Raw genomic sequence first — 14,630 nt, forward strand, 5'->3', positions numbered from 1 at the left:
AGTTGCCTGGGCTGGTCTCGAACCCGTGGGCTCAGGCAATCCACTTGCCTTGGCCTCCCAAAGTGCTGGGATGACAGGCTGAGCCACCAAGCCCAGCCGATTCTGGTATTACACAGATATGTGCAGCAGTTGTGGCCTGAGAAGGACAAGGTGACTGGGGACTCGGACCCCTGAGGCCTGGGGTCTGGGTCACCTTGCCAGGAAAACCATTCAGACCAGTGGGAGTGGTACAGCCAAAGGCAATCTCATCTGATCTCGGAAGCTAAGCAGGGTTGGGCCTGGTTAGTACTTGGATGGAAGGGAATGGAAATCTAGAATGGGTAGCAGAGGAAGGAGACACCGGCACCACTGCTGCCATGAGACCAGCAGCAATAGCAAGCACCACAGTCTAGCTCACTGGCCATTGATCAGTCTCTGCAGGCCAAGTGACCCACCAGCATCCCAGAGGAGCTGTTCTCAGGGTGAGTGAGCGTCATATGCCACAGAAGACTTTCTGGTCTGCCTGGACCACATATGTGATGGTGGTCCTGTAGGATGCTGTACCTTCACAGTAACTTTTCTTTTCTTTTTTCTTCTTTTGTTTTGAGTCAGAGTCCCATTCTGCTGCCCAGGCTGGAGGGCAGTGGCACACTCACGGCCACTGTAGCCTTGACCTGCTGGGCTCAGGCAATCCTTCTGTCTCAGCCTTCCAAGCACCTGGAACTACGGGCGAGTGCCACCATGCCTGGTTTATTTTTTGATTTATTGTAGAGATGAAATCTCACCAAATTGCCCAGGCTGGTCTTGAACCCCTGAGCTTAGGCAATCCTCTCGCCTTGGCCTACCAAAGTGCTGGGATTACAGATATGAGCCACCACGCCTGGCCTCACAGTGTCTTTTCTATGTTCAGATACACAATAGTCATGTTGTGTTACTGCTGCCTGCATGGCTCAGCAAGAACATACTGTATGGCAGAGGTCCCCAACCCCTGAGCCATGGATCTGTACTGCCTATGGTCGGTCAGGAACCCAGTCACACAGCAGGAGGTGAGTGGCAGGCAAGCAGGGCTCCGACTTCTGTCAGATCAGCAGTGGCGTTGAATCCTCAGAGGAGCACAGACTCTACTGAGCAACGTGCGTGAAGGATCTAGGTTGCATGCCCCTTATGAGACTCTAAGGCCTGATGATCCCCACTCCCCATCCATGGAAAAGGTGTCTTCCACAAAACTGGTCTCTGATGCCAAAACCGGTTTGCAGCCCAGAGCATGAGGCAATAAACACTATACAGTTCAGCCCAAGTGTGCCACAGGCCGTCCCACCCAGGCGTGTGTAAGAACGTTCACACAATAAGGAAACTAAGGCTGCATTTCTCAGAGTCGATCCCTGCCGCTAAGTGACATGGTGCTAAGCCTCCAAGAAGCAAGTCAATCCAAGTGGTGCCAGAAAGAGGAAGCCGTGACCGCCACCCAGATCTGTGCTTCAGAACCAAGGAGCTTGTCCTCAGGAGTGGGCAGGAGTGCTGCCTGCTAGGAGCTCACGGCTGAGGCCTTGGCAGGCATCGCTTTGGCCTGGGTGGCTGCCTTGCCTGAGGCCACACAGATTGGTGTGAGCACAGAGAGGGCCAGCCCCCTTGCCTCCACTGGGAGTCCCTCTGCAGGGCTACCCAGCTTCTGAACCCCAGCAGGCTCAGCCGAGGCCTCTGTGGCGGTGGCATCGGCACTCAGCTTTCCCTCCGCCCATACCTGCTGTTCCTCACCTGCTTCCGGGTGTTGATCCCAGCAGCCGCCTGTGCACAAATCCCCATCCCAGAGTCCATTCCCAGCATCCCATCCTCTAACAGGGACGGTGTCTCTCCTGCTCTGTGTCGAACACCCAGCACCGAGCCCAGGTCTGTGCCATCACAGGTGCTCGAGAAATATTGGTGGAATAAATAAGTAGGCTACAAAGGACCTGCCTAGTCCTCTCACAAAATGTCCTAAATTATGGCAGTAGGATTCCTTTCCTCCAAACCATTCTACCTGCTGCTGCTTGATGAACACTTCTAAAGTACCTCCTTCCTCCCCTGCTCAAGAACACTCCGTGGTTCCCCATCACCTATAGACAATCCCTTTGGCCTGGCATTCAAGGCCTATAACAAGCCCGCCCTGGCCTACCTGTCCAACCTCAGCTTTTAATTCTCACAGATTTCATCCCCAAGCTAATCAACTCAGACCACTATCCTTCCTCAGACTCAGCTCCGGCTGCCTCTGTTCACACAGTTCTCTTCTTGTGAAATATCCCACACCTTCTCCGAAACCCCTCTGAGTCTTCCCAAGTCCTCAGCATTCTTAATAGAAGGCAGTAAAATGCCATAGTTAGGTAGGGCCCAGGCTCTGGAGTCAGAGGGTCTGGGTTTATATTCCAGCTCTGACACTTCCTGGCTGTGCTGCCTGGAGTGAGTTATTTTACCTCCCTGTGCCTCTGTTTCAATAATAGAATTGACCTCATAAGAAAAATTGGAAGGTTAAAGAAGAAAATCTGAGTAAACTGTTTAAAACAGCACCTGCCACATAGTGAACACTAATGTTGGCTGTTATCATTTTTAGGGTGGGGTCTACCGTGCTTTTTCTATAATGGGTCACAGGGTAAATACTGCAGGCTCTGCAGGCAATGTGGTCTCTGATTAAACTACTCAGGGCCAGGTTCCATGGCTCAGCCTGTCATCCCAGCACTTTAGGAGACTGAGGCAAGTGGATTGCTGAGCCTGCAGGCTCAAGACTAGCCTGGGCAAAGTGGCGAGACCTCATCTCTACAATAAATAAAAAATTAGCCAGGCATGGTAACGAATGTCTGTAGTTCCAACTACTTGGAAGGCTGAGGCAGAAGGATCACTGAAGCCCTGCAGGTCGAGGCTGCAGTGGCCGGGAGCATGCCACTGTACTCTAGCCTGGGGGACAGAGTGAGACTCCAACTCAAAAAAAAAAAAAAGAAAGAAAGAAACTACTCAGCTTTTAATCCTATTGCTGTAACATAAAAATAGCCATAGATAATACACATATGAAAGGTGCAGTGTGTTCCAATAAAACTGGTTTCTTTTTTTTTTTTTTTGAAACAGGATCTTGCCCTGTTGCTCAGACTGGAGTGCAGTAGAGTGATGCCGTCACAGCTCACTGCAGCCTCAAACTCGTGGACTTAAGTGATCCTCCCGCCTCAGCCTCCCAAGTAGCTGGCACTACAAGCACATACTACCATGCCTGGCAAATTTTTTGGCAGTGTCTCACTATGTTCCCCAGGCTGGTCTTAAACTCCTGGCCTCAAGTGGTCCTCCGGCTTAAGCCTCCCAAAGTGCCAGGACCACTTTATTTACAAGGCCAGTCAGCTGGTTGTATTCAGCTCCCTGCCAGTGTTTTTGAGTCCCTCCTTTGGGACCCAGCAAAAATGGGAAGGCTTTCCTCAGCACCCCAGGAGAGAGCAGCTTCTTCCTAAAACTGAATGGTCTCAATATCCCAAACTACAACAGCAACAAAACTACACCCAGCTGACACATGGTCAGCAGTGTAATACGCCTTGAGTTTAGGCCAGGAAGGCCTGAGGTTAAGGGCACGGATGTCAAAGGCAGATGAACTCAGGTTCTCCGCTTACATGCTGCGTGACTTGGATGAAAGATTTCACCTTGGAGCCTCAGTTTTCTCCGCTGTAAAACAGCAGCTGTAATAATACAATGACAAACACCTCCTTTGTGGCCAAATGGCCAATCCATGTTAGATCTGTTATTTTTATTATTATTTGGTTTTCACAACCCTCCAGACATTGTGTTGTTTTTGCTGTTACAGCAGCAAGACGGCGACTGATTTGTGTGTGTGTGATTTAAGCATTACAGTGCTGATTATAATGCTACTCCCTTGGTGTGTTGCAACATAGCTCCTTGATATCAGAAGCCCTGGAGTAGCCATCTTTTTTTTTTCTATTTTTTTTAGGGTCTCACTGCCCAGGGTAAAGCGCAGTGGTAAGATCATGGCTCACCACAACCTCCAACTCCTTGGGCTCAAGAATTTCTCCCATTTCAGCCTCCCAACAAGCAGGTACTACAGGTATGCCACCACACCCGGCTAATTGTTTTTTTTTTTTTTTTTTTTTACTTTTTGTAGAGAGTAGGTCTCATTTTGTTGCTCAGACTGGTCTTGAACCCCCCGAACGCAAGCGATCCTCCCACTTTGTCTCCCAACGTGCCGGATAACAGACATGAGTCCACACTTGGCCTTGGAATAGCCATCTCAGCGACCTCTGCCCCACCCCCCCACCCTCCTGGACCAGGAACAGACTCGGCTGGCCGGTCGCCCAGCTGCAGGGCCCGAGCGTGGGATCTACTTACGACTGCGGGACTCCTCCGATGCCGAAGCCCACCAGGCCCCGGAGCACCAGGATCCAGGTGTACATGGGCGCAAAGGCGCTCAGGATGCCGTAGTACAAAGTCCAGAGCACGCTGATCTTCAGCCCCTGTCGGGAAGGAAGGCAACCATCACCAGGGCTTCGCGGCACTTGGGGCAGGTGGCTCCCTCCCCCCACGCCACGCTTAAAGCCAGTCATGGCCAAGCACAATGACTCAGCCTGTAATCCCAGCACTTTGGGAGGCTGAGGCGAGAGGATTGCCTGAGCCCACAGGTTTGAGACCAGCCTAGGGAACTTGGCGAGCCCTCCTCTCTACAATAAATAATAATAAAAAATTAGCCAGGACTGGTAGTGTACGCCTGTAGTTTCAGCTACTTGGAAGGCTGAGGCAGAAGGATCGCCTGAGCCCAGCAGGTGGAGGCTGCAGTGGCTGGGAGCGTGCCACTGCACTCCAGTCTGGGCGACAGAGTGAGACTCCAACTCAAAAAAAAACAAAAAGCCAACCATAGGATCACACAGCCAAGGGGATGCCTGGGGTACTCTGTGTGGCTAGTGCCAACCTCTGGGGGGTCAGTGAGAAAAACCTGGGTATTCTTGGCTGTCCCAGTGATTGGCATTTGATGTCAATCTGGGCCTAGAGATGCCAGATATTCCTCAATGTGGAAGACACCACAGACTCATCCTGTTCTCTTGCCCAGCCTGACCCTCATTCAACTGACCACTCTGGCAACGGCGATGGGCACCTAAACCTTCGCTTTGTTTTACATATAAACAGGATTTGAGGGGGCCTCATTTGAATATACACTTAATCTTTTAGAATGGTAATATCCAAGCAAATTGAAGGAAGATTTGCTCTGTTTTATCCAGAACTTTCAAAATCGTTCCTTTCGGAAGACCACGTTGTTCATGGCAACGCACCACGTGGTAGTCAGTCACACTGATGGGATGCATCCGAGTTGGGCTGCATTTGCGGGGTTTACCTGTGAAAAGACTGATCTAGGCCTGGTTACGAAATGTCAGACAGAAAAAGCTGCAGTAACATCCGGTAAAATCCAAACTGATTTATAAGCAGGGGCATATAAGAGGAACCACTTCCTCTCATCACTCATTCAGAGTTGTGGGTGAACATTCGCATATCGAGGATAAAGCTTGTTTTACCAATGACCTTTTTTGTTTCTCCCTTATATCATAGTCAGGGCATTAGAACCGATTCTTTCTTTTTTTGCCTCATTCATAAGTTTATTTTGGCAGCATTGTTTTAATAGTGCAGTGGCACGCTCCTGGCCACTGCAGCCACTGAGAGGTATTTTTACCATAAAGGGTAAAATGTAATATAAAGTCTGTTTTTCTGTGTTGGCAAGTTCATTCTGGAGTTATTTTACTGAATGACATATCCCTACATCCTCCCAATTTGCAAACCAAACAAAGAACTGATTTCTTTCTTTCTTTCTTGTTTTTTTGAGCCAGGGTCTCACTTTGTCCACCAGGCTGGAATGCGATGGCGCGATCTTGATTCACTGCAGCCTCAACCTCCTGGCCCCAAACGGTTCTCCCACCTCAGCCTCCTGAGTAGCTAGAACTACAGGCATGCACCACCATGCACAGCTACTTTTTCTGATTTTTTGTAGAGATGAGTTCTCGCTATATTGCCCAGCTAGTCTCAAACTCCTGGGCTCAAGTAGTCCTCCCACCTCCATTCCCCAATGTGCTGGGATTACATGCATGAGCCACTGTGCCCAGCCTGATTTCTTTTTTAAAGTGTGTGAGTGATTAGATTATTTTATCTTAGAAGTTTACTTCTGGATAGTTAAGAAGGCATCATGTAAAACTTCACTTTTTTTGGAGATGAGATCTCACTATGTTGCCCAGGCTGGACTTGAACTCCTGGGCTCAAGTGCTGGGTTACCACACCCAGCAACTTTTTCACATTTTTTTTTTTAAGAAAAAGAGACACGTGTCCAACAGGGTTGAAAACTACAGAGGGACAAATGCTTTAAGACAAATCTGGTACATATTCCTGGAGTAGCAATTATGTTCAGGAATTGGGGAAAGAAATTAAGGGTGAACATAATTTAAAATACTATTTTAGCAGGGCACGGTGATCCCAGCACTTTGGAAGGCAGAGGGGAGAGGATTGCCTGAGCCCACAGGTTTGAGACCAGCCCGGCCAACTTGGCAAGACCACATCTCTACAATAAACCAAAAAAATAGCCGGGAGAGGTGGCATGCACCTGTAGTTCCAGCTACTTGGAAGGCTGAGGCAGAAGGATCACCTGAGTCCTACAAGTCAAGGCTACAGTGGCCATGAGTGTGTCACTGCACTCCAGCCTGGACGACAGAGAGAGACTCCAACTCAAAAAAAAAAATACTATTTTATATCACAACACCAAATAGATGAAGGAATACAATGCAAATTTTATGTGAATTTCAAACCTGAGTATGAGCTTTGGGGCAGGCCTCTCTCCACAGCCGTCCTCCCAGAATGCCAAGGTTGAACAAAGCCTCTTGCCCCACTGGGGACACTTACAGAGGAAGGTATAAAACAGATTATTTTTGCAGACATTTCCTACTTAGGATAGTTTTTATTGATCTTTGACTTAAGACTCCATAAAGTTTCTCTCTCCAAAAAAAAAAACCATTTTCTTCTTAAAAAAAAAAACAAAACAAGGAGGGATAAAGAAATATATTAGGTACACGAGAAAATAGGAAGGACAGGAATTACTCAAGTCTAGCAAGCAATCATAACAAAGCAACATCTCTGTGCCCTAAACCCAAGATGTGAAGTGGGTAGACCCCACACTGATGTTTCATTTCTTTCTTTCGTCCTGGGCTCAAGTAGTCCTTCCACCTCAGCCTCCTGAGTAGCTGAGACTACAGGCATGTGCCACCATGCCCACCTAATTTTTTTTTTTTTTTTTTTGTAGAGGCAGGATCTTGCTATGGTCTCAAACTGGATGGCTGGCTGGTCTTCAACTCCTGGCCCCAAGCAATTCTTCCACATTGGCCTCCCAAATTTCTGGGAGTACAGGTGTGAGCCACTAGGCCCAGTCTGGTTTAAGATAATTTAATAGAGATTTTTCTTCCTTGAAATCCAAGGAATCTTGAAGTAAATATAAAACATAATTAGCAGCAGAGAAAATAAAAGGGAAGATGAAAAACAGAACAGGAGAAGAGAAGAGGTGGACAGGCAAGGGCACCCAGCCCAAGGCACACACTCAGCCCTCCATCGAGAGCTGCCAGGAGCCATATTATCCCCTGCCTGTAGCAAAGACAGGCACGCTAACCTGTCCTGTTCGGCCACAGCAGGGTGCAACTGGCTTTGCATGTGTCTGCCGATGCCAGTGCTTTTCAGCTGCCCCGAAACTGAGGACTTAGCAACCATGTGTAAGTGCTGCCATGGCCATTAAAAAGGCAGGGTGCTGCCAGCAAGCCCCACCCAAGGGCTTCTCTGGGACCTGCAGTAAAGGCTCATGGGCCTTCGGACTTCTCAGCTATGACTGTCATTCTGCCTAACATCTGTTCTGCCCTTTACAGATAGATAGCCCCATCCTTCCTTCTTCCTTCTTTCCTCCTTCCTTCCTCCCTCCCTCTCTCCCTCCTTCCTTCTTTCTTCCTCCCTCTCTCCTTCCTTCTCTTTCTTCCTTCCTTCTACATTTATTGAGCGCCCCCTCTATGCCCAGGTCCAGGGATAGATGCATAGACATTATGCATTCATTAATTTGTTCATTCAATTATTCATTCACTAAGCATTTATTAAGCACCTGCTGTATGCCAGACATTGATATATATTATTCATCCATCCATTCATTAGTTTATTCAATAGACATATGTTGAACAATTGCTGTTTAGGGCACAGTGTATCCAGCACTAGAGGTACCGATATGATATATATTATTCATTCATCTATGTGTTCAATATGCATGTATTGAGCACCTGCTGTGTGCCTGGCAGTAAAGATACCAATATATGTTATTCATTCATTCATCCATGCAATACGTGTGTATCGAATACTTCTGTTTGCTAGGCACTAGGCTACCATAGGGAATATGACAGCCAGAGTCTCTGACTTCATGGAACTTTCATTTGCATTTTATAAACCGCTGCCACATTATTATGCTGGATCCTCATAGCAACTCTGTAAAAGAGGTTATTTCCGTTTCTACTGTACAAATTAGCATAGCAAGGACCAAAGTAGCCAAGTGATTTGCTCAAGATCAGCAAGTGGCAGAGCTGAAACTTGAGCCAGGACTTCCAAGCACAAAAGCTATACTTTAAATGAGCCACTCCCCTCCTTTAGAGCCTCTGATGGTTCCCTGGTACCTCTAACAGAGAACAAAAATGCACAATGCAGGTGTGATCTAGCAAGGATGGATGAGCCTGGGGCAATGGGAAAGAACTTGGCTTGCCTTGTCAGTCTCTGTTCAGCTCCAACCAAAAGTTACCATGACAAAATGTGGGCCCCAGGCTGCCAGACTACCTGATTCTCAAGAAAATAATAACTATTTTTATGCAAAATATGTCATTTTTTGGAATGCAGGTAACCAATTCAACAAGCTCATAAGACATTGTGTGGGATAAACAAAATACATCAGGGACCATATTTGGCCCATGGGTCACCAGCTTGCAGCCTGTAGCCCAGAAAGCCTGGTGGCCCATGGGCCAAATACAGCCCGTGATATTCTCCAATTATGCTCAACTATGAGGAAGTATCTACAGGGACAGAGGACCTGGGGATCCTCAGAGGCAGAGACCTGGTGCCCACCAGACATGTCTTTCCCCCCCTTAAAGATAACATGAAGGCTGGGCATGGTGGTTCACGCCTATAATCCCAGCACTTTGGGATGCCAAGGTGAGAGGATTGCCTGAGCCCCTGGGTTCAAGAACAGCCTGGGCAACTTGGCGAGACCTTATCTCTACAATAAATGTAAAACTTAGCCGGTTGTGGTGGCCCACGCCTGTAATTCCAGCTACATGGAAGACTGAGGTGGAAGGATCACCTGAACCCAGCAGGTCAAGGCTGTGTGGCCACGAGTGTGCCACTGCACTCCAGTTTGGGTGACAGGGTGAGACTCCGACTCAGAAAAACAAATAAAATAAAATAAAAACATAAAATGGGCTGAACAGCTTTGAACTAGAAAGTGAGCAGACCACACCATAGTCTAAAATCTTTTCCAATGAGTTTCAAGCAATATTAGTTACCAGCTTCCTAAGTATATCACACACACTTCCTTTCCTTTCCTTTCTTTTTTTTTTTCTTTTCCTTTCTTCCTTCCTTCCTTCTCTCCTTCTTTTTATAGAGATGGGGTCCCACTCTGTCTCCCAGGCTGGAGTACAGTGGCACAAACACAACTCACTGCAGCCTCAGCCTCCTGGGCTCAGGTGATCATTTTGCCTTAGCCTCCTGAGTAAGCTGGGACTACAGGCACGCACCACCATACCCAGTTACTTTCTCTTATTTAGTATCTCCACTAAAGCTTCTGTTGTGGACTCTATTTCGCAGATGGGGAAACTGAGGTTCACAGAAGTGTAGTAACTTGCCCAAGGTTCCCTCGGTCAACAGGGGGGCACTGGGATATGAATCTAGATGTGTTTATCTCCATGACTTCAAGGTCACTCACCTATAGGTGCCTTCCCCTGTCCATGGCTGTTACAAACTCCCATGCTGTAGAGACTTCTGTAGGAGCCAAAGTGGCCCACTGAGTCCTAACCCCACATGCAGACGCCCTCACAGAAACCTTGCAGCTGGGCCAAGCACATCAAGGAGCTTCTCAGTAGTTGCCAAGACTCCCCAGCCTGGGTAGCCCAGTGTTCCTGGGGCAGTTTTGGGGAAGTTTTTGTTGTTTTTTTTTGAGTCAGGGTCTCACTCTGTCTCTCAAACTGGAGCGCTGTGGCATCATGATCATAGCTCCCCACATCCTCGACCTCCTGGGCCCAAGTGATCTTCCTGCCTCAGCCTCCCAAGTAGCTGGGACTCAGGTGTATGCCACACGTCCGGTTAACTTTTTATCTTTTTGTAAAGATGAGGTCTTGCTATGTTGCCCAGGCTGGTCTTGAACTTCTAGGTTCAAGCAATCCTCCCGCCTCAGCCTCCCAAAGTGCTGGGATTACAGGCATGAGCAACCATACCCGGTCATGGGGAAGCTTCATCATCAGAGTCTGATCCATCCTTCCCGAAGGTGGGCCAGAATTCCATGTTGGGAAGAAGGCAGGTCTGCAGTCTTGGGACCCTTTTGCCCCCCTCCCTCTAGTCATGCCAGTTTAATGTAGGGTATAGAATTTATCAAGCAAGCTGGTTAGGAGAACTGGCAGGACACCCTGGGTGGTACCTCCAACCTTCATCTCTTCAGGCTGGGTGAATGTTCAATGGATCAGCTGAATTCTGGGAGATGTTCAGTTATGTCTCCTAGCAGCCAATGTCAGGGTGAAGGCTGTGGACTCCAGGGCCAGATGTGTCTGCATTTCAATGCTGGTATTGCCATCTTAGGGCACCACAAGTTTGGCAAATGACAGGAATACCAATGGACACTTATAAAACGCTTCCTCTATGCCAGGACTTTATGCACAAGGGCCATTTACTCCTCATAACGGCCCCACAGGGAGAGACTATTATTACTCCATTTATAGAAGAGAACACTGACACACAGAGGGGAGTAGCTTACTCAAGGTCAGACAGCCTAGGAGCAGAGGAGCTGGGATCTGCACTCAAGCCATCTGGCCTTAGACATTTCCACAATGACACCATATTATTTCACTTGTCAAACTGAGCCCCAGAGGTCAATATTGAGATGCGTAAAACAGTCCCACTCAATGCAGGGAGATGATGATGCACTAAGACCCTGTGACCCCAATGTGGCAGTACTGTGTGCACATGTATTCCAGCATCTGGTTTCTCAGCCTCAGCACTGTCGACGTCTTGGTGGCATGACCCTTTGTGGTGAGGCCTGTTCTGGGCACAGTGGGACAGTGGGCAGAACCCTTAGCCTCTACCCGCTGGATGCCAGTAGCACACCACTAGAGATAACCACAAATGTCCCTCTTCCTGGGCACAATGTATGAGCGTCACTACATGGCATTACTCAGAGCCCATCTATGAATCTTTTTAAAAATCCCAGCTCAAAGCTTTCTCCGCTGTGGCCCTCAGAAACATGAAGATGTCTGTATTCCACAAGACTGTCTCCTAGGAACACCGTATAAGCCACCATCCTTAGTGGCAGAATAAGCTTACTCTTCCAGGGAAATCGGGATCCTAAGCCAATGACCTCTGCGGACTTTTCTGGTAAGCAAAGAACATTAATCAGTAAAATTGGGAGATCTGATTCTCATCCATCCCAGCTCAGTTACCCAAGAAGTATTTATTATCTACTATGAGCCAGGCACTGTGTCAGGCTCTGGGGTCAACTCTATGAACAAAATGACGCAGCCCATTTCTTCATGGAGTCTATTAAACTCACTGACACTCTTCTGTCCTGTGCCCATGGCAGACATCATTAACCAATCACAGAACTGTCCCTCTGAGCCTCCTGACTCCTCAAGTCCCTGTTTCTGGCACCCCCTACTAAATGATTAGAATAGATACAGGGACATCTATTTGTCCTTTTTTGGGGGGAGACCCAATGCTTTGCAGCTATTAACATCCACTACTACCTAAACAACTTCTTCTCACATAAATAAGGAAACTGAGGCCCTGGAAGGAGTGAGCTGACCCAGTGTCAGATCCAGGCCCAAAGTCAATGTGTTTTTTCTTTTTTCTTGTATTCTTCATGGCTTCATGATGCAGCATTGGATGACAGAATAACAGAATTCAGGGTTCAGTAAAGTTCCTCATGAGGTGTTCTTGCATTGTGTGTGTGTGTGTGTGTGTGTGTGTGTGTGTGTGTGTGTGTGTGTGTGCGTGTGCGCGCGCGCATGCGTGCACGCATGTTTGTCTCAGGAACAAATAATAAAGCATGTTTTTAGCCTGAGACGGAGGAATGCATTACCTGCCCCCATGCTGAGTCTGATCTGGAAGAGGCCATGCTAAGACCTCCAAAAAGCTTCTCTGATTATTTTAAAAGCTTAAAGATTAGTATGATGTTCAGCCTCAGCCAGCCACAGTCTTACAGTTCTTTTAACAGTCACTGGGCTCCGCCTGGCTCTATTTAAGAAACCCTTCCCCTTCCTTCCTCTTCTCTCCTCCTTCCTTCCTTCCCTTCTCCCCTCCCTCCCTTCCCCTCCTTCCTTCCTCCCTCCCCTCTCCCTCCCTGCTACCCCTCTCCTGCCCTCAAACTCTCCTTCATTCTCCCAACCAGAAGATCCCTGAACCTCCAGAATTCACAACCTCCAGAAGCAAGAGGTGGGTGGGAGGGGGAGGGCAGGGTCTACTGAGCCGTCTCTGGAGATCAGGGTGCTGCCCGCTCAGGTCTGCAGATGAAAAAGCAGCTTTGCTCTCTCAGCAGGCCCAGAAGAGGCTTTTCCAATGCCCTAGCAGCCCCATCCCCAGCCGTGACCCTCAGGCTCTGATGCTGCTTCCAGCCTGCTGCTCCAGCTGCCACAGCCACTGCCTGGCAGTTGATCCCAACTCCCAGGTGTCTGCTGGCCTGCGCTCCTGCCCAGGAGCAGTAAGAGGGGAGCACCTGGATCCACTTCCCGTACTACACTGTTCAAATGTGCATTCACTCAGCAAGCCGACGTGTATTTATCACACACCCACAGGGTGAAACCATTGGCATCAAGGTTGAGATGAAGATCAGGACTGAGGGAGAACAAGACCTTGCTCTGTAATGTACAAACTGTGTGGCCTTGGGCAAGTCGCCTACTCTCTGTGCCTCGGTTTTCTCTTCTGTCAGAGTGATGGCAGTACCTATGCCCGTGGTTAGTAGGGGGATTGGACGCGTTTTGTTTTTGGCCAGCGGCAGGGGAGATGGCCCGTTGTGTCTCCTTCCTTCCTAACAGAGTTTTGGGTGTGTTTGGGCAGCCAGGCCAGCTCCAGGAGTACACGGTTACTAGTCTAAACCTGTCACTTTCAAAGTGTGGTTCCCCAGATGGGCACATTAGCTTCCCCTGAGAACTTCCAAAAATGCCACAGGTGGGGTTTCAGCCCACACATCCTGTGTCTACCATCGTCCAACACAACTCACACCCGTTACGTCAATTGACCCTCCAACGTAGGTTCAGTTATTATTCACACACATGAGAAAACTGATGCTCAGAGAGGTCCATTCACTGCCCCAAGATTCACAGCCAGGAGTGGGAATGTCAAAACTGAATTCAGGTCCACCTGACTTCAGGGTCCAGACACGTAAATTCCCTTCTTCCTTTCTGTTTGCAAATCTGTTTCCTGTCGTGTCCGGGCTTCCCCCAAAGCAAAGGATCCAAAGCTTAGGATCCTTACTAAGGTAAGGATTGTAGTGCAAATAGTTTGTTTACAGAGTGACCCCAGAAGGGGATATTGGGGGAGACAGAGCAGCAAACGCAGGCCATTCAGGGTGCCTTGAGGAACAATTTCCCACAGCAGGCTCAGTGCTCAGCCCTGCTGGGACTGAGAGATGACCCACTTCAGGGCAAGAGAGCCAACATCTTGACCACCCCTCGACCGCCCTAGCCAGGGGCAGCAAGGACATGGCTGACGTCCAGGGATGGGAGTAGGATCATCACCAGTAGCCTCACTTAGATGCTGAAATGCCACACTTGGGCCCCGCTTGGAACATGTGATTTGGGAAATTCACAGCGGCCTAGGAACGACACCTTCTCACACTTCAACGTGGCGCTGCATGCGATGCGGCTTCACAACTGCTAGAGCAGCACAGGTTTTGCTGATTGTCAACATCACTATGAGGAGAACCGCCCACACTGCGATCTGAGTGTTTTGGGAGGCTGAAGCAGGAGAATCACTTGAGGCTACTGATGGGGTTTGTAGGGGGATGGGAGATGAGTCTGTAGTTAAAACAACTCATCCTATAAACCTCGCAAATGGAGCACAGAGTTCCAACGGCCCAAAAACTAACACTGTGCTCTAACAGCATTCTGTTACTGACTGCTTTGCTGCCAAATATCTGCTTTCCCAATACCGTATCCCAAAGCTGTGTGACTGATAACAGCTTAGTTCTGTCAGTGTTTACGTTCCTAAGCTTGCATTTCTTTTAAAATTTTCTTTTTTTATTACTATTATTTTTATTATAAAGATGTGGGGTACAATTCAGGGTTAGGTATACAAACATGGATCATGCAGGTACCCTTGTTGAAGAGGTATGCCCCTCCCTCCCCTAGCAGTTTCCCTCAACTGCCAGTCCCACCCCCCTCCCCTGA

At 48.5% G+C, this 14,630-nt stretch overlaps 1 protein-coding gene across 4 annotated transcripts in view; it reads right to left on the reverse strand.

Annotated features, from left to right (window-relative positions):
* SVOP (SV2 related protein) overlaps window positions 1-14,630 on the reverse strand; it is a 100,188-nt gene that overhangs the window by 45,095 nt on the left and 40,463 nt on the right. For all 4 annotated transcript variants that reach the window (XM_008069404.2, XM_008069403.2, XM_008069405.2 and 1 more), the window contains exon 6: window positions 4,330-4,454. In XM_008069404.2, the coding sequence (XP_008067595.1) occupies window positions 4,330-4,454 (125 nt within the window). The remainder of the gene's footprint in view (window positions 1-4,329; window positions 4,455-14,630) is intronic.

This window comes from Carlito syrichta, unplaced genomic scaffold, assembly GCF_000164805.1.
Source record: "Carlito syrichta isolate Samal-C Ts95f unplaced genomic scaffold, Tarsius_syrichta-2.0.1 Scaffold311991, whole genome shotgun sequence".
Lineage (NCBI taxonomy): Eukaryota > Metazoa > Chordata > Mammalia > Primates > Tarsiidae > Carlito > Carlito syrichta.